Genomic DNA, 20,476 nt, shown 5'->3' on the forward strand with positions numbered 1-20,476 from the left:
TATAATTTAGTGTATCATGTCATTGTTAATTATGCATCTCATTTCAAGTATTCCAACATTTATATATTGGATATTAATATAGTAGCCGCCGACCAACCTTAAGAAAAATGGTTTTCGTTGCTTAAACTGTTATAATTGAGAGCTATTGTAATGTATTAAAGTAGACTATTATATATAATGTACTATATAGACTTATTGAATGAGATGAAATTATAAAACTGAAAAATAAGCATTTAATTAAAACAGTATTCTATTTCAAAATTACTGCGAATACAATGTAAAAAACGAGTATATATTGCGAAATAAGAGCGAAAATGAAATTCCCACTTCGTAGTTAAGCAAGCTGTTGATAAGAATATAAACATTGGCCAAGGAACACAACTGAATGGTTTGATGGAATAATGAAATTAGAATTTCAAAAGCAGCATTGTTATAGAAAATGCATCGAATTATTTTTTTATTAAAATTAAACAAAAATGAACGGCGATGTAATTGATATCATTAAAAAGTTATCAAAAATAGCAAGATAATTCAAAAATTGTGAAAATATTTCTGTATGACATGGCTGAAAAGTAACATTTATAAATTAAGGTCTCCGACTAGATTCAGAGAGGAATTTTTAAAAATGATACATAAACATTTTTAACTATTTGGTACAATGGAAACAGATTTGGTACAAGAAAAAAAAAATATACTCATTGTCTCTAGTTTTTGAAAAAAGAAAAAAAAAATGCTTCCTTAATGAAAATTTAAAATTTTAAATGTTCGGAAAAACTAAGTTAAAAAAATAAGAAAAATATTTCACCTATATATAAAATGCAACAGACTACAAGTTTAAAATTATTTTAATAAATAAAAGTTTCATGAGCATTTGAAGTTGCCGTTAATGACTTGGTTCAAAACATAGATAAATTTTGACGAAAACATGTCTAAATGAAACTACCTTAAAATCCGCTGTCTATCACACCCTCAAAAGTTTTGGATACATGTATGCCAAATTTCATGAAATTTTATTGAATTGATTTTGAGATATGAATATTTCATTGTAATTCACGGAGAACATTCAGAAAATGCATTTAAATATTGTACTTGTAAATTAATTCGTCCAAATGCGCTGGAAAAAATGTAGTTTTCACGCTTTTTTTTAAAACAAATGCCAAAAATAATCAAACTTCAGCTGAGTAGGTTGAGAGTTAATATGAACATTATTTTGGAGAATTTTACAGTAAAAATAAATAGCCAAGTTCGGTTAAAAATATCACCGTTTCCGATTTCATTTTTATCTGTTGTATCTTACTTATATTGAAAACAAAGTCTATTTTAAACTCTACGAAGCTCTGGCTTTATTTTCACATCTTACAAATTTCAAATTTTTCTGGATTTAGTTTAATTATATTAACGTCCCGTTTTAAAGCATTTCTAGGGTTATTTTGGGACGGACCTCGTCATTTTGAACCGCGGTCAGATGACGAGGAAGACAGCTGAGCTGGCATCCGCCTCTCCAATCTTTTACATCACACCAGCTCTCAAGACGTTTGACCCCGACGGATTTAACGTGCACCAGATCCTCTTACACGACGGTTCTTTGGTGGAATCGGGTCTCGAACCTGAAACCCACCTTATCACCAAGCCTCGCGGCCCCAAATTTTTCTGGAAAAAGCATCTTTACAACTTAGTCGGATGCCTTAATGCCAGTAACTTCTAGGCTTAAAAATTAAAGGTAGCTTTGTTGCCGTCTTGAAGAGCATGCGTGTTTTCAAAATTAAAAACTGTAAATTGTAAAAGACCTTAATTCAGAAAACAATTATCTTTCTAATGTATTAATTTCCCATGAAATTAAAATACCATTTTTTTTACTTGAACAAACTATTTATTCCCACAAGGTTATCACAGATCACTAAGCTAGAAGACATAATAAACAGTCACAAAGAATAATTTACATATGAATTTTTATAAATTGCATCTTTTTATAAAGATTTTTATTCTGTGTAACAATACATAGATATTTTTTATCTCTCCTTTCTTTAAGAAAGCATTGTTCTCAGTTTTGAAGTCATATAGAAACATACAACAATGAAGGCATTGAATACAGAGGTTCAGTTCGAATAAGCTTCACACCACACAGTGGGATTCCAAATAAATTATGTGAAATTTCCTTGATAAATTATCAAGACTAGCAGCACAGAGAAACTAAATGAGAAAACAAACAAAGGCTGTGTGAAATGAGAAGGGAACGGTTATCACTCCACGGTGATGATGCGCATGGTGTTGGTAGCTCCTGCTCCTTGGCGCCAACCTGTCACGATGACGAGAGCATCGCCGCTCTTGATGTAGTTCCTCTTCTTTCCAAAGTCTACTGCATACTGGATTCGCTTGTCCACATCCTGTGTCCAGTCAGGCAGCCTCTCAGCTGGTAAGAAATAAATATTAAATTAGGACTAATCAATTTAAATTTGCTATACGTTATCATTAACGTATATAAATCAATTATTTCATAGAATTCCAAGTTAATCCGCAAACTGATTCCTCAGTTATTTCATAGAATTCCGAGTTAATCCGTAAAATTATTCCTCAGTTATTTCATAGAATTCCGAGTTAATCCGTAAAATTATTCATTTCATAAAATTCCCAATTATTTCAAAAAATGATTCACTAGTTATTCCGCAGAATACCCAGTTATTCATTAAAATGATTCATCAGTTATTTCATAAAATCCTCAGTTATCCGTGAAATGATCGATCATATTCTATGAAATAACAGACTTTATGCTTTAATAATACATCATATTATAAAAAATGTAGATAAATAAAATTCATTACTTCTTCCATTGATAATTTTGTAATTCAATTTGAAACATAGAATTCAATTCTGATAACTGTCCAGAACAGATGCGATACAAATGTGCTCGAAATTGTTTTAAAAATTACATCCGCTTCGTTGATAGTGATCCAACAATAAAAATATTCAGTCAGCATTTGTAAGAATAGTTCTCTACTGTTTTCTTACAAATAAACCTGCAAAAAACTTATCTCAAATGTAAACGCAACTTCCATCAAGAATCCCTATTCAAGAAGGGAGTGGGGGTTCAATTTTATGGTGCAAAACAAAGTTGCATAAAAGGCAAAAAAAAAAAAAAAAAAAAAAAAAAAAAATTTACTTCAAAATTAAAGGTAATTAATTTTTGTATTGTTTTCCATTCCTTAATATACTGTGTAATGATCACAGAAATCAGTTTTAATACAGTTTTAAACAATAAAGGTAAGAATGTTTTGTTATGGTTCATAATTAAACTGCATGACCGGAAATACCAGATTTCCGTAATTAAGCATGAACAGCTTAGCCAAAAAAATTCCCTTCGTTAATTTTAATAGAAGGTTAAATTTGTTACTGTATTTGGAAACAATAGCAAAATAAAGACTTCAAAAATTGGATTAAACTTTCAATAATACACAAGAAATTTCTCTTTAATAAAATTTAATCTGCTACATTAAATTTTTATTACAAATATCGTGCCCAAATTTTAACTATTTTATTTATAAAAATTATTATTTTTTTAATCATATTTTATCATGTAGTCAATCAGTAATAAACTTTTAACTTGTAAAACATGGTAAATGTAAACTACTGGTACATTTCGGATCGATTATTTAAATTTTTTCGATCTAATTCAGGATATATTAATTTCTACCGAAAGTATGATTCAAAAATTTTTTTAATGTTTTTTGTTGGAGTAAATATAATATAAAGGGCCAGGAGTAAAATAGCCCCCCCCCAAGGCTTGGATTAAAAAATTCTGTTTAATATGAAGAAAGTAGAATTTAATCAATGCTAATATGAATTTTAAAAATACTCAAGATAATTTTTAATAAGTAATCTTAGAAGCACAATAAGAAATTTAAATTAGCTAAATGCTTTTATTTTTTAAGTTGTATTTCGTCAGTTTTTTCCACAAACATGATTCAGACAACATTTTTAATACCCGTTTTAATATGGATTACAGCGGCGTAATGAAAATAACTGGCACCCAAGACATAGTATCATTTTTGCCCCCTGTCGTCAATGGTTTAGCAAGAGTAAATGGAGTCCACAGCATGACATTTTTATTGCCCCCCTCGAGATTTTTTTTTTTAAGTGGTACATACATCCTATTATTTTATACCCATGGAACCCCCAGAACCAGGCGCCCGGGATATTTATAACTGCTCTCCCCCCCCCCCCAACCATTATGCTATGAATGATTTTCTATTAACAGAAATATTAAGAATGAAAAAATAGCAAATGGTTTGAAAGGTTTGTATTAGAACATAAATGAATAAAGTAGACGTTTAACAGCTACTGTTTTTACCACTTTCAAATGGTAATGTTTTTAGGGTGCATAATTTAAATTTTATTCTTTTCCAAATGCTCACCTGTGTAATGGATTGTAGCTATGCCTCTGTAAAGATGTGCCTGCCTGGTTGTCAAGCCCACCCTGGAAATGGCAATAATTGGACATCGTGGTCGATATTTGGAAATCAAATGTGCTGTCCTGAAACAAGAAATTGTCGATAAGTATTGCAAGAAACAATATAACAAGATTTGTTAATGTATATTTAGAATAGTATGAAAATATTTTACATATTAATATAGACTCTCATTAATATTTCACTAATATTTTACTTTAACAAAATTTGTTGCTTCAATATGTATTTTAGTAAATTTCGAATTAATGTTATAATTCTCTATATATACATTTCATTATAAATAACTGGTTTTAGTAGCTCAATCATGTTTCTATAACTGAGATGGTCAAGTTCTTTCGGTGATGCGGAACAAATAAGATGTTAATTACAGTTAAAAATAAATTAAGATTAAAAATATTTAAAGATGCTATTAAAATCAAGGATTCATTAATCTGTTGATGTTTCTAAAATGAATTCTTCATAAGCAGTAAACATTGTCGATGCCAAGATTCTCAGATCTCCATACACATTGTTCTAAATAAAAGTAAATTCTAATTGCTTCATTTACGTAATGATTGTAAACCAGCAAAAAAATCGAGTGGCAAGAAAGTTTTATCAGTGCTCCAAATTGACACTACAAAGTTCAGCTGAATTGGCAAGATATCAACTTGACGTTTGCAGAGTAATTATACTCTCTTAACCGCCAAAGAAACTTGAAATTACTCTCATTAATGCAGTCCGATTACATTTCGGCAATTGATATTATCAACAGTAATTTTATTTTCAATAAAATTATTGCTTACAGATACTTTCTACTATTAACTTTAATTCCATATCCTATGTTATTTTATATGGAGTCAAGCCTCGCTTAACAGGCACCTCTCATAGCGAGTCATTCGCATTGCGAGCAACACAATATATAATGCGATTCGTTTAAACGAGCGATATTTCGTAGAACGAGTGGCAAGGGATGGATTGTGGAAGTGGATTGGCTTGTACCAGTTTGAAATGAGTGAATAGATAGTGGCTCTGGCCTGAAAGCGTTGTCGAATGCGATTCCAAAAGGTTTCAGCCGGTGCCTTAATGAGATTGAGCTTTTGGACAAGATTATGAAGCTAGAAATGGATAACATCGACTCTGTTGAGTTGGCCGAAGAATAACTATAATGAAGAACGTATGGAGCTACTTTGTATCGTAGTAAAAAATCTAAGAATCAGATTTCGTCAGGAGAGGAGGATAAAGATCTAGCGGAGCAACTTAGTAAAAAAATTGCAGAAATAATAGGAAATTATTGCATCGGCGTTGAAAAGCATCATCCAAATGAAGCAACTACAGATGCGAGCTACAGATTTAACGATAATGTGTCATTTTCGTCGTATTTTGTAGACATGTCTTTAAACACCTTTCTTGCAAAAAGCATGCATTATAAATAATAAGTTGAATTTAAATTAAGTATTTTTTTTTCGGAAAGGGACGATTTTTTTATTTTTATTTTTAGAGAGTTTTAGTTTTATAAAAAAAATCAACGGGAGTGGTCTCCAAAAAAACTCTTGCATACTCTAAAAAACTTGCCATGCCAGAGAACGCCTTGCATAGCTTATAATACTTGTGAAATATTAACAATTGGAGCGAATTTAGCATTTTTACTGAATCTGTCATGTCATCCTTAGCGAGTTATTTTGCGATTAATCCCTGGCATGCATTAATAGTATCCAAAATTCGAATGTGTTTTAGACACGTTTTTCCCTGTCGATTGAAAAAAAACGGCACTAAGCCGCACTTGTAATCGTAAAATCCCATACCAAATTTGATATTGCGATTTTGAATTGCAACGTTTACATGTTTCTGAAAATACAGAGCGACAGACGAACAACCTGTAGTAGGATTTGGCTTAAAACTTCTTGGATGTCCACACTATGTATGTTAAATCTATGTATTGAATGGTATCTAACTCTCTTCGTTTTATAAGCATCGTGTTAACTTATACTCGAGCAACTGGACAGACGGGCGGACGTCCTTTGAATAGATTTTACTCAATATTTAATAGAAATCTTCCAATTTGATGTAAAGACCGTATAACAAATTTCAACCGTTTAACTTAAATCGTTTGAGTTATTTTTGCACAGGCAGACGAACATTTTCCAAAAATGTTTTTCGAACTCAGGGAAACGTGGAGACTCGTCAAAATCTCGAGTTTCAATTTTTTGGCGGTTATTGTACTTTCTGTACACTACGTACACGAGAAAATAAAAATTGTTTTACTTAACAGAGGATTCACATTACGAGTAAAATTCGGGAACTAATTGTACTCGACAAGGGAGGCTTTATCTAAACATAGTATAAAATGAAGTCTCCTGAAAGCGTTTGTATGTTTGAAAAACTCGAAATACTTCACTGATATTGGAGATATTTGCACCATTTTGTAGGGCATTCATTAGGGAAGGTTTTAGTATATTGAAATCATGTCAAAATAAAACAAAAAAGGAGTCTTATAATTGCGATTTAATTATTTTCCTACTACGCTTCGCGCCTGCATGAAACAGCAGTATCTGTGCTTTGTACTTATCCGCGTATGTGCGAAAACCTGCGCATTCGCAAATAGCATGAGCTGTGGTATGCATATGCGATACATTTCTTGGTTTTCGTCTAATTTCAAGACTCGTTATTCCCCAAAAAGGAAATCCAACCTTGACCGGAACATTGAATGTCAAAATGACATTAAAAAATAGCTCATTAAATGTCAAAATGCTTCGTTTATTGCGCGATAATGAAAATGTAGACGAAAGAAATGTTCGGTTAACGAATACCGGAGAAAGAATGTCCACACTTAGGGAAGGATGTCTTCTGTTGAGCGAAGTAAACGTCTCTTAAAATAACACTGCAAATGAATTACAGAGACAGAATGAATCTCATGAGGAGCGAAGTGATCGTCCAGACAATATAGTTTACAAAGAAATATTACGAAGCAAGCTGAATTTTATTTTCATATCAGATTATACTGAGTTGATAAACAAGTATGGAACAGTGGGTGCAATGACTTATTGGTATATTTTTAAATTTTAAAACAGCGTTTCTGTTGTATATTTTAGTGAATTGTTTTGTCTATGAACATATATTTTTACCTTTTTAACAGTTTAAACATTTTTGAATGTGGGCTATAAAAAATTGTTTTGTAGTTATTGTCGATGATTTCTAAATATATTTTTATGTTTGTTTGATGTTGCGTGACATGTCCACGTCATATCGGGTGCAGGCTAGACTTAAGTTGAACGCTAATTTTCCTCTTGGATGTTATGCCACGGCCAACGCAGTGCGGGTACTACTAGTTATATATAATCTATTAAACGGTGAAATTTTCCCTTACCTTCCAGTGGTTGTCAGAACAATAATAGCGGCAGCCAGAGACTTATTGGCAGCATTGACAGCAGCGATGGCAACTGAAGTGGTTTGATCGGTAGGAATCGGGGTCTTCAGCATGAGGTCACTGAACACGTTTCTATGGAAAACTGCAGCCTCCGCCTCGCAGCAGATGGCGTGCATCACTTGCACCGCAGCAATGGGGTACTCGCCCTTTGCCGTCTCCCCGGACAACATCACACAGTCAGCACCATCTAATACAGCATTGGCCACATCAGAGCTTTCGGCCCGGGTGGGCCTAGGTTTCTTAACCATGCTCTCCAGCATCTGCAAACGAAGATTAAACATTATAAAAACATGCATAAATTTTTTTTTGTTCTACATATTTTCTTGGAAAATACAAAGAGTTTATTTTAAATTTTCGAGGCATACGATTGTAAAAAAAATAGAAATCCTAGTTGCATATAATTTTATTATGAAAATGATAAGCAATCATTTACTAAATATTACATTAAATATTTAAGTGTTATTTTCTTAAGCCTTTATAGAAATATATAATCCCACCATTACACAATTCAAAAATAAATTCAAAATTAATACAAAATCAACCAGCTTGAATGATCTCTCCAAGACTTTCTCGCATGCTCTCTAATAAAGGTGTTATCCCAGAGAGCGCCCTGCATGGTATTGGCGTACAATAGCTACGAAATATTAACCTTCATCATGAATTTAGCATTTTCATTGAATCTACCGTGGAATCCTTGGCGAGTTAATTGGCGATTAGTCTCTGGCATGCAGTTAATAATATCCAAGCATCGAACTTGTATTAAAGAGGCATTTTCCTTCACTGATTGAAACAAAAATTTGATATAAAACTGCACTTTTAGTTAAAAAATATTAACTAATTGCGTTTTTGAACTATCCATTTACATGTTTCTGAAAGTACAGACCGACAGACAGTCAACCCACAAAATTGGATTTAGCTCCAATTTTGAGAGGTATCTACGCTACAGATGTTAAATCTGTACCGAATTTTTTATATATATATAACTCTTTGTTTTGTAGTCAGAGTTTTAATTTATACTCGAACAGCCGGACAGACATACTTCCTGTCTGTTCGGTTGAGTGATGTTTGCTCAAAATGTGATAGAAATCTACAAATTCAGTACAATGACCGTATATACTGAATTTCAAAGGCTAGTTCAAAGCATTTCCGAGTTAAATTTATCATTGACGAACATTTCCCAAGAATGCGCTTTTCGAACTAAGGGAAATTAAAAAGTGGAGATTCGTCAAAAGATCCAGTTCGAAATTTTTTTAACGATTACTATACATTCTCTATACTAGATATACGGGAAAGTAAGAAAAACGAAAACTATTGATGTAAATACTTTTTATCAATTCCTCGAAAAAACACTTTTTGAATTTGTTCTTTTTTTAAATTACTTATTCATTGAAAATAACTGTTTTGAAATGCCATGCATTATTTCAGTTGGATTAGCGCATTTATCCCCAAGACTGATAAAATGTCTGCAATTAATTGCATACTTCCTAAGTTTTCTTTTCATACCTGCGTAGCACAAATAACTGGCTTTCCGGCAATGTTGCATTTGGCAATCATCATCTTCTGTGCTAGGAACACCTTCTCAGTAGGAATTTCAATGCCCAAGTCACCACGGGCAACCATGATGCCATCGGAGGCTTCAATGATTTCATCAATCCTGAAAAGTAACAAGAGATGAATTATTAAAAAAGAATTTCATATTTTGAAAAGTATTTCCATAAAAATTCAAAATCTTATAGGAACTTTTCAGGATAGACTGCTCTTTCACTTTATAAGGGTCATTTTTATCACCATCAAAATGTATCCACTAGAGGTTGCGTCACACATGCAGTTTTAAGTGCTAGAGAGGACCTCGGAACTTAACGCAGAAGCAATGCGAACTCTAGAACATTAAGACTTGCCTTCTTTCCATCAATGTTCTATGTGCAGTAAAGTGTTAATGTATCATTTAAATTCAATATAATCTTTTAATTTAGAACCTCTTCAGCATTCTTTGATGGCGTGAATTCATAAATTGATTTTTTGCAGATAATTGCAAAACAAAAGCTCTGCTTTCTGGAACGATAGAAAAGGTAGGCCAGTCTTGGTATTATATTTCTTGAATATGCCTACGGATTCTGATAAAATAATCTAAATTCTTAACAGAAATGCTATTTTACTGAAAGCGAAACATTTAAAACTTCACAAATGGATAATTGAAAGGACAATTTTAAAATACGAGGAATATAAGTGGCACAGGTACTATATTGCTAGTTTTTCCTACTTTTTGGCTGGTATATATTTTGTATCAGTAAAACATTTGCATTTCATAGCCTTCTTAGTGCTAATTTATTAGGTCTCTAATCATACTTTCTATAGTACACAAAAAGCCACTAATGTGGTCTTTTTATACACAATCGATCACTAAATACATGAAAAATTAAAATTTGTATTAAATACATCTCAAAAAAATTCTATATTTACTGATTGCGAGTTTGAACAATCTTATGTATATACTAGGGGACCCCTGCTCCCTTTAGCTTGCCATCCCCGATGTTGACCAATTCTGTACCCGATATCCGTCAGTTCCAGTTAGCACGTTTTTAAACTTCATTGGCTATTCGTTTAACGTTGCAAGCTTAATCTTTAAAAGATAACATTTACCGATCGACCTACTTCCGATTCAGAACTCAAAGCCCCACAATGAGAAGAGTTTTTGGTCATAACTCCAATATCTAAAAGTTGATTCAGTTTTTCACATTTTGCCGCCAACTTAGCAACTTCGCGCTTCGTTTTTCTTTCAAGTTGCTAGATTCTCGCTCGGGTTTCCAGAGATATCAGATGAAGGGAAAAAAATGGAAAGGAAGTCCCATTTTTATTTTATACAAACAATGCAATATTAACACGTGCTTGCTTAGATATTCAAACCACTGCCAGCCAAAAAATTTCCCGTTACTCGGAAAAGGTAAACTCGATTCATCAGTGTTGCCACAAATGGTGCGTCTAAAATTAGAATTGACAAATATTATTTTAACTCATTTGCTATTAATTTGGCGTTAATTAAAGCTTTACTTTTCCTTTTCTTTCACCATTTAACAATTTTCATTAAATATTTCGAACAATACTTGTAAAACAAACCTCAAATGTCATGCATCACGCGACTCGTTATCTACAAATCACAAAGCAAATGAAATGCATGGTTTACATAAAATCTTGTAACTTTAAGCAAGCAATTCTTGCATGCATTATATAAATTTTGCATTTCTCGGCAACGGCTCTAACGATTTGGATAGAGTTTTATATTTAGATGAGATTTTGCTTATCTATATACTAGATGTCTTGAAGAAACGGTTTTACGCACACACACTAAAAAACCGTTCTTATAACTAACTATTAGAGCGTTTTTCTATACGTTCTCGTGCCGATAATGCCATATAGGGCCCCTCTCGGACCCGATTCCATCATGATAAAACTTAAAGCAAGTTCAAAGACATAAATGACAGTAGATTAACTATAGAATGAATACTGTAATATAGCAAATTGCTTCGAATAACATGTTAAACTAAATGCATTCGTGATTTTTTTTTTTATTATTTAAATGACCAGTTCATATGTAGATAAAGGTGAAAATTATTCATATGTAATCAGTATGCAATTCGTATCTAAATATTTTCTAAAAAAATGCGATTTTACAAAAAATTGCCAAGCAGAACTCTGTCTTTATATAATACGGTGATAATCGAGATTCCTCCCCCACCCCCACATACATCGAGTCTTTTACTCCGTTATTTTCTATATTAACGTACATGATTACCAACAGAGACAAGAAATAGGCTACACTACAAAGTCTAAAAAGTAATGTGCCATGATTGTAAAGGAAAACATTTACCTCTAATTTTTTTCCTATAAAAATCTTAAGCTATACGACTAAATTCGGGAAGAATTTGAAAAACGCTTTTTGAATTTTTGCATAAAATACATAGAATAAGCATTTGAAGCTAAAATATATAAATTAAATTACAACATTTCTTTAAGAAAAATTAAGAAAGTGAGTGAATAAAAAGTATAAAACAAACGCCTATGTTAAGTTTTTTTTAAATGTGTGTTCAAAATCTCACGGATAGCTTAAATATTTTATCCAGTTCCCGAACAAAAAATAAGCTGCATTTTTAACCAATCTTTAAATATTGGGGTTCGAGACTGATAAATGACATGAAATTTTCAATTTTTTTCACATTATGAAGCTTATGAAAACTTCTGGCATTGCAAAACAAAGAAATCTGGACAAAAAAAAATATTGCATTCGAGTTTAATTTGTGGTTTTTTGTAAGAATGTTTTACCAAAAATTAGGATTTGAGAAAATAGCATTAAAACGTGTAATACGTAAATGCAAAAATCAATGCAACGCAAACAATGAACTTAGAAACCAATCGAAAATGATTTTATGAAAGAAAAAAAAAACGACAGAAATTAAAAATTGAAATAAAAAATAAAACTGTTATTTTCGTAAAAAACTACTTTACAAAATAATTTATCTTGAATTTCACTTAGTCAAAACACAAGTTGTCTAATTTATTCGTGGCTCGGTAACTTTATAAAGAGTATTGAATTAGTAAGAAAAAAATATTTCCAGACGGAAAAATTTTGTTAATCACAACATAAATATAGTGTTTAAGTCAATAAAGTTCTTTCTGAAAATGATTTAATTTGTATACTGTCCTCCGAAACCAACTAATATTTTAAACTTTTTTTGCGACTAAAATTGACCGAATTATGAAGTTTTGAGTATCATAATTTAAACGACTTTAAGTCATTTTAATCGGTGTTTCGAAGATTCGACATTAGTGCACGGCTCTTACAGGAGACAGTTGATTGATCTCAAATAATGAAATCAGTTTTTTTTAATGTTTTTCTGCGATCAAATTAGTCCAGTTAACTTTTTTTGCTTAAAATATTCAATATATCGTGACAAAAACATTTTAAAAAATAGAATTGTGGGACTAAAAATTTCATTCTAATTTTTAGAATCCGTTGATTGATTTAAATAGTATTTTAATTCCTTGTATCATTTAAAGCTTCTTACCAATTGGGTGCATATCTACACAAATTTAAAGGTTTGGAAATGGCTACTTCACCCTGATTAGAGTCTATAAAATCTGGGGCAGTTTCATTTAAAGGATTAATGATTCTAAGAATACCATCGTTTCACAAACTACTTGCATTAAAAGCGTCTTATGTAAATCATAAGTTGACAGCATCTTTCTCAATTTTTGAAGAATGTTTATGATAGAATACGTTCAATTTCCCTTTATTTAAAAACTTACTTTTTGACACCTTCGTGATTTTCAATTTTGGGAATAATTTTGATGTGTTTTCCTTTCTCTCCCAAGATATCACGGATTTCCTTTACTCCTTTGGCATTTCGAATAAAGGAAGCGAAGACCATGTCCACCTGTTGAAAAAGAAAAGTTGTTCACTCTGATAATAGTAGTATTATATTTTTTGAAGTATATTCCTTTCAATGTTCAACGCTGTTCGATTATGTGAAATTGGGGACCAGAGATGGCAAACATTATAAATGTCAAAAATGAGAACATTGGGAAACTAGTTTTGTAAACGGTTTTTTGTAGCAATTTTTATACACACTTGTGATATTAGAGCCATGTTTTTTTAATCTGTTGTACATGTATTACTAGGAGTAAGCGAAAAAAATATATATACAAGATATGCAACGACAGAATTTAAAAAATATAAAAAGCTATGGTAACAAATAGCAATTATGATTCAAATTATATTTCATTATGATCAATCAAAATAATTAAATTGAATCCGAAATCATTTTAAATTTAGAACGATATGAATACTTTAAATTCAGTTTCGGTTCATATTTTATGTGCAGATCTGTACACATCGAGAGAGGTAGGACCTCCGGCCAACACCTGACAATAATAAGTATATTTCAATAACTTTTACCCAAAACAAGCCAAAGCTCCAATTATATAATGTTTAACTACCTCCCTTCAAAAAATAATTTCCAAAATACTCGAACTCTCGCTGCATTGTAACTTTTGCTTCTAAGTTGCACAGATTTCTTTCCCCGTTGAACTCAAAGAGCTCTGACAGCAAATTCCTTTCTAACGCTATATAAGTTCAAGATTCTTTCACACATTCTTTTTCCCGTTTTGTTTTCCTTGCTCTCGCCATAGTTATATAAAGGACAATATAATTAGATGTATATAGTTAACAATATATACCATTTTTGTATAGTCAGTAAAAATAAATTTAAATGTTTACTGTATCTGCATGTAGATGTTAAATATTATATACGTTGGAGTGAGGTGATAACTCAAAGGATACGCAAGTGGACTCAGTAACGTTCATTCACCACTTTAACGTAAAACACAACGTTCGAGTTATTTTGACGCTTAAGCTGTTTTCAGTGGCACAACGAAGTTAAGTAGCACCTGGGGCATATTTTTTTTTTTTTTTTTTCATTCCTATTTATATTGGGTGAGTGAATGTAAGCGACTTGGGACTAAATCCGTTTTCTATAACCTGGTCATATGACTCTAAATGTGACAAACAGCAGTATTTTGTTTTACCGTGCAACTATACTCCTTCACCCCCACCCACCCCCGTCCCGTCTTATGTTTCAACTTTTTTTTGTCTGAATTATAGACTAAAACTGAATTAGTTTTCTTTATAATTAAAACTAATAATGTAGTTTCCATTTTGAAAATGCCCGGTATTAAGTTTCAGTTACGAAATTTATGGTAGAATCTTAGAAAGAAGTCAACTAATTAAAATGATTTTTTTTTAACTAAATCTGGGAAAATAAAAGTTTAAAAATTGTGAAGTCATAAAATAAATTTCTAATATTTAATTAATATTTTGTTAATGCATTATTTCCAAATCAAGATTATATAGGTATATACATAATTTTCAATAAATCGTTTGAAAAAAAAAATTGAGATTTTTAGTTTGTACATATTCATACCATTCATATTGCCACATTATAGACAAAAATATTTTCCAAATATCGGTATCTTTTGTTCATATCAACAAATTGCCAAATTTTTGCCAAATGAAGAAATAAAAGCCACTCATGCTACCAATTGATTTGAGATAACTTTAAAATACTAACATACGACTCGTCAGTATTTGGGTTAAAATAATTTTGAATAATGATTATTATAACCAAATTTAACTGTATTACGTGATAATTATTTTAAAATAGACGAAAAACAAATTCATATTTTATGTTTGGACAAAAATAAGGCGGGGGGTCAAAATTCATAAAAAATAAATGTTTATTTGTAATTGAGCTTAACCCTTTCTAGGGTCGTGGGAAGTATGCTTCCCACCAAATTTATCAATCTTTGAAATTATGTAGGTTGGCCTAAGTTCTGACAATTTTTTTTTAGCTAAGTCAGAAACTTAGATGCTTCAGTTCTTTATCTTACACAAAATGATGCGTCTTGATTTGTTACTTAATTATTAACCAAATTAATTAAAATTAAATTTATCTAATAAGCTAAATGAACCCCTTTTCTTATTCTAATTTCCAGCCTAAAAATATTTTAACATACGACTAGAAAAAAATGGCCCTTTAAAGTGTTAAATTGCTAGAAATTTACTCACATCCTGTTCGATACCAAACAATAAATCCTGCTTGTCTTTTTCAGATACGGCGGGCAAGTCCACTTCAGCACCAGGTAAGTTGCAACCTTTTTTGCTGCCCAGCATACCGCCATTCTCAATTTCGCAGTCAACATAATTAGAACCTGTGCACAAAAATTCCATTTAAATAATTGGCAAGTTATATCTCATCTTAATTTAACATATATAATAAGTTTCGAAAAAGTTCTCACAAATATACTATTGGTGTAGTTAACATACGATTAAAAAGATAACTCGATGATAGAACGAACAGAAATAACATAGTATAATAACTAAAATATATAATGTACCACATTTATGAACTATAAGTTAAACATATTTAAATCTAAAATTTCTAGAATTTGTGTTCTTCAATTTAATTGTCCAATAACATTAAAATACAATGTTACAATAACTTGGACATTATCACTGCGCTTTAATATTTGTTAAAATTGTAAATGAGTTATTTTAATAAGAGAAAGTGGTACATAAAATTCGATAATTCAGTTTTGGAGGATTATATCGTCAGTACACAACTAAAAGTGGCCAAGTCAAAAGAAGAATGAGTTAGTGTTCAAGTTGTTTCAATATGTATTTTTTTTCTGTTACAATAATGACATCTTTATACAATATATGCTACACAATCATGGATATGCTCAATTTTTCCCGTTACAATTATCATTGACAATCTGATTAGACGGCTACCTAGGACCGCTAGGCTGAGAAATGCCACAGATAGATTGAAAATCTTTTACCAGCCTAGTTGTCAAATTTGTAACAAATGCAAATTCTACGAGTCATTATTCTGGATCATACTAATACTCTGTCAAATTTAATGGGGTAGGTTTCGCTTAAATTACGTTCACTTTTGTTATTACTGTATTTAACTCGTATCTCTTCGAAAAATAAAATGCATTACTATACATATATTAGAATAAAGATTCCTTTCAGTCCTTAAAATCTCAGAAATAGTTATAGATTTGTTATAATGGATTAAAATTTGAAAGTTTGATATTAATAAATAGATTTTTTTCTGGCGCAAGAGCCAATGTTGGCCAAGCTGTGCCAAACTCGTCTTAACTCAAGATACAAACAAATTACTCACTAAAAATAGCAAGGAGATGCAAATTTAAAAGAACCAAGTGAAAATAGAAATTAAATATTACGCAAGAAATTAGTGTCAAGTAAAAATGACCACATTAGCATGGTAAGGACCGCCAATTATGTCTTTCAAATTTGGATGATCTTTTCCGAAATATTTTATGTTTAAAAAACGATGCTTGGGTGTTATAAAAAGTATATTATTAATTTTAAAAAAAAGGTATACCATTGTGAAAGATATTTTATTGGATACTTTGAAATTACAAAAGCGTATAATATTAAACTTTATCATTATCCAACAAAAATGTGAAAACGATGCATCCTGTATAATGGCAGTCAGAATGAATAAAGAAGTGAATTAGAGATAGAAACTTACGTGTAATATAACTGCTTTCATAAAGTTACACATCATTGTAAATAGATAAAACCATGCATGTTTTCACAAAGTTGTTAATGATTTTAAGTTTTATTACAACAAGCTGAATAAATTGAAAATGTGTTGAAATGTGAAACTAAACCAATTAATATAAAAAGGTCAATGTACACTGCTTAGTGGCGAATTTGTAGCCCTGCCAACGATGACATCCGATACTAATTTGGGCCATAAACTTTTTTTTTTGACATGGTCACTTATTTATATGCCGATTTTATCTGAATTTGACATTATGAATTGATAAAAATCTCTCCGATTTCTATTAACTAAATGAAAATATACCTGTAGGAGAAGAGCAATTTTTCTTTAAATATTTTATTCGGGGATTTTAATGTTTTCAAGACATTTATTTAATACGGTTTTTTATAAAAATGTATAAAACCAATTAAATAAATGAAATTTTTGACGATTAACTGCTGGCATGCAGTAAATACACAAGTACCAAAAAGGTTTAAAATGAATGCACAACAAACGAAAAACCCACCAATCGTTTTCACTACTAGAGAGATCAGTCCATCGTCCACGTAGATCCGGCTGCCTTCTTTCACTACTTTGGTTATGTTCTTGTAATCCAGGTAGAGATTCTCCGCCGAACACTTTTCCAAATAGGCTTCGTCGGTTGTTACTCTGACGGTCTTTCCCTTCATCATTTCGACTTCTGCGGTTGCACCCTGCGACAAAGATTTTTGCCATTAAAACATTGAAAAGGTCATGTTCCGACAAATTATGTTTTAAAATTCTTTTTACACATTTCTTAGAAATAAAATCATTTTAGTTACCAGCACTTGATTTTTGCTTACCATATAAAAAAAGGAAACAACCATTAGAGTAGCGAAGGCCCTTGTGGCAAAACGTTTTCGGCTTGGCATTAAAGCGTTTTAGCAAATGAAAATGGCGCTTTTGGCATGGCATTCTTTTTCACCATCTCGGGATGTCACTTAACCAGCGAAAGTTTTCCCTCCAAAACTTTTTCGCATACTCAAATAAGAGGTGTTATCCATATCTTCCCGCATAAAATTGTGGACGGCCTTGGGTCAGGTCCCAAATGCCTTGCATTGCATTAGCGGGTGGATCCTAGCACAGCCCACCTCTTGGCGTCTTTTTGAATTCTTGCCAAACGAGTGGTGATAACGTCGCCAATGTGGCAACCTAGACGGATTTTTTTAAAATTTATTTTATATTTTATATTATTTTTATTTATTATTTTACATTATTTTATTTTTATTTAATATTTTATTTTATTTTTATTTAATATTTTATTTTATTTTTATTTATTATTTTATTTTATTTTTATTTATTATTTTATTTTATTTTTATTTATTATTTTATTTTATTTTTATTTATTATTTTATTTTATTTTTATTTATTATTTTATTTTATTTTTATTTATTATTTTATTTATTTTTATTTATTATTTTATATTATTTTATTTATTTTTATTTATTATTTTATATTATTTTATTTATTTTTATTTATTATTTTATTTATTTTATTTATTTTTATTTATTATTTTATTTATTTTTATTTATTTTTATTTTATTTATTTTATTTATTTTTATTTATTATTTTATTTATTTTATTTATTTTTATTTATTATTTTATTTATTTTATTTATTTTTATTTATTATTTTATTTATTTTATTTATTTTTATTTATTATTTTATTTATTTTTTTTTATTATTTTATTTATTTATTTATTATTTTATTTTATTTATTTATATTTATTTGTTATTATATTTATTATAAGTTCTGGCCTTCACGTATCGTTTTTTAATTGAAAAATAATAAATATTCAATTAGTAGTCAACTTGGCGAGATTTCAATTAAGTCGCCAAGAGGTGGGCCCATCTAGGATGTTACCTCATTAGCAAACAATAGTAAAACAGCATTGATATTTGGCGTGAATTGAGAATTTTCATTGAATGTATTGCGTGATTCTTGGCATTTAATCACTGGCATTTAGCAATAGGCACCCGAAAATCGAATTGTCGTTTTAGATGCTTTGTTTTAAGTAACTCAAAACCTTTTACTCAACCAAAATCGTACTAAATTTCATATATTTAACCAATTGCACTTTTGAACTATCGAGCTGACACGCTTGTGAAAGTACAGATCGACAGACAGCAAGCACTTTGTGGATTTCTTTCAAATTTTGATAGGTTTCTACGATATAGATGTTAAATCTGTAAGTTATATCAACTAATTCTTTTCGTTTTGTAATTATCGTGCTAACTTATATTCGGACAGACTTCCTGCGAATGGATTTCGTTGAAAATTTGATAGAAATATTCAAGTTTCATATAAAGAGCATCTACTAAATTTCATAATTAGCTCAAAAAGTTTGAGTTTTATCACAGACAGAATTCCGAAAGTGTTTTTCGAACTTTGTGAAGGTCTTGTGATGAAAGCTTATAAGCCAATTGCTTTTGTATCATGGTCATGTTACTGGGCTTCGAACCACAAGATCCCAGGTTCCATCCTCGCTGATACTAATCCGCCATATTGTTGACCTTGGACGATGAACCTTCAACCTTCGTACAGCTGTTGTGGCGCCATCTACCCACAGCAAACCAAAGTTGTCCGAGTCACTTGATACAGCATCAGCAACCACTCACCTACACACGCTCGCCATAACGCTACTCAAATGGGTACAGGTGCATTAGAATCAACAGCCAATACATCACCACTCAACAGCCATATCGTTCGTCTCACCTCCGACTCACTGGAGGGAGAGTCTGTGGTGAAAGCTTATAAGCCAGTTAACAACTACGCTGCACGAGCAATTGTTTTTGTATCATGGTCATGTTACTGGGCTGCAAACCACAAGATCCCAGGTTCTATCCTCGCTCATATCCTCCCCCTACAGTCTATAACGTGGAGATAAAAAAAAAAATCTAACTCTAGATTTTGATGATTATAATACTTGCTCTTTGATTATGAGGAAAAAAAAAAGAAAAGAAACTGTTGGTATGCAGTTTTTACCAATTAAACCGTTATGCTAAAATGCGGTTACTACGCAATTACTAAATACCATTACTTAGCAAGCAACAATTGATCCATTTCAATTTTACAAGTTGAAGAATAAACTGTTTTGCTTCCAAGAAAAAGCATTTTATCCCTCGTATCTGCTAAAACATATGACCATACAATTAATTATACTTGGTGTGAAAAAAAAAATAACCATGTTCTTTATTTTTATTAGTTTATTGCGAAAATGTTAGTTTCTTTTGCTTGTAAAACTCGAGTCAGATATTGCTTGCTAAGTAACAATGAACATGTTAAAATGAGTAATGACATTGTGTTTTTCAGAGATTTGTTTAAAGACTAAGAATGCTACTGCTGTCCATGAATTTTATTAACATATAACGTTAGTAAAATCACCTTTTTCAATGTAAAAAAAGATTGAAAATTGGCTTTTTTCCAAACAAGTACATAGCTAA

General features: G+C 31.0%; 1 protein-coding gene across 3 annotated transcripts in view; it reads right to left on the minus strand.

Annotated features, from left to right (window-relative positions):
• Window positions 1-1,962: 1,962 nt before the first annotated feature.
• LOC129956970 (pyruvate kinase PKM-like) overlaps window positions 1,963-20,476 on the minus strand; it is a 70,972-nt gene continuing 52,458 nt past the window's right edge. For all 3 annotated transcript variants that reach the window (XM_056069044.1, XM_056069043.1, XM_056069041.1), the window contains exons 5-11: window positions 17,521-17,707; window positions 15,485-15,627; window positions 13,168-13,295; window positions 9,370-9,520; window positions 7,807-8,126; window positions 4,410-4,528; window positions 1,963-2,410 (exon numbers count right to left, since the gene is read on the minus strand). In XM_056069044.1, the coding sequence (XP_055925019.1) occupies window positions 2,241-2,410; window positions 4,410-4,528; window positions 7,807-8,126; window positions 9,370-9,520; window positions 13,168-13,295; window positions 15,485-15,627; window positions 17,521-17,707 (1,218 nt within the window). In that variant the 3' untranslated portion in view covers window positions 1,963-2,240. The remainder of the gene's footprint in view (window positions 2,411-4,409; window positions 4,529-7,806; window positions 8,127-9,369; window positions 9,521-13,167; window positions 13,296-15,484; window positions 15,628-17,520; window positions 17,708-20,476) is intronic.

Source organism: Argiope bruennichi, chromosome 11 (genome assembly GCF_947563725.1).
Source record: "Argiope bruennichi chromosome 11, qqArgBrue1.1, whole genome shotgun sequence".
Taxonomy (NCBI): Eukaryota; Metazoa; Arthropoda; class Arachnida; order Araneae; family Araneidae; genus Argiope; species Argiope bruennichi.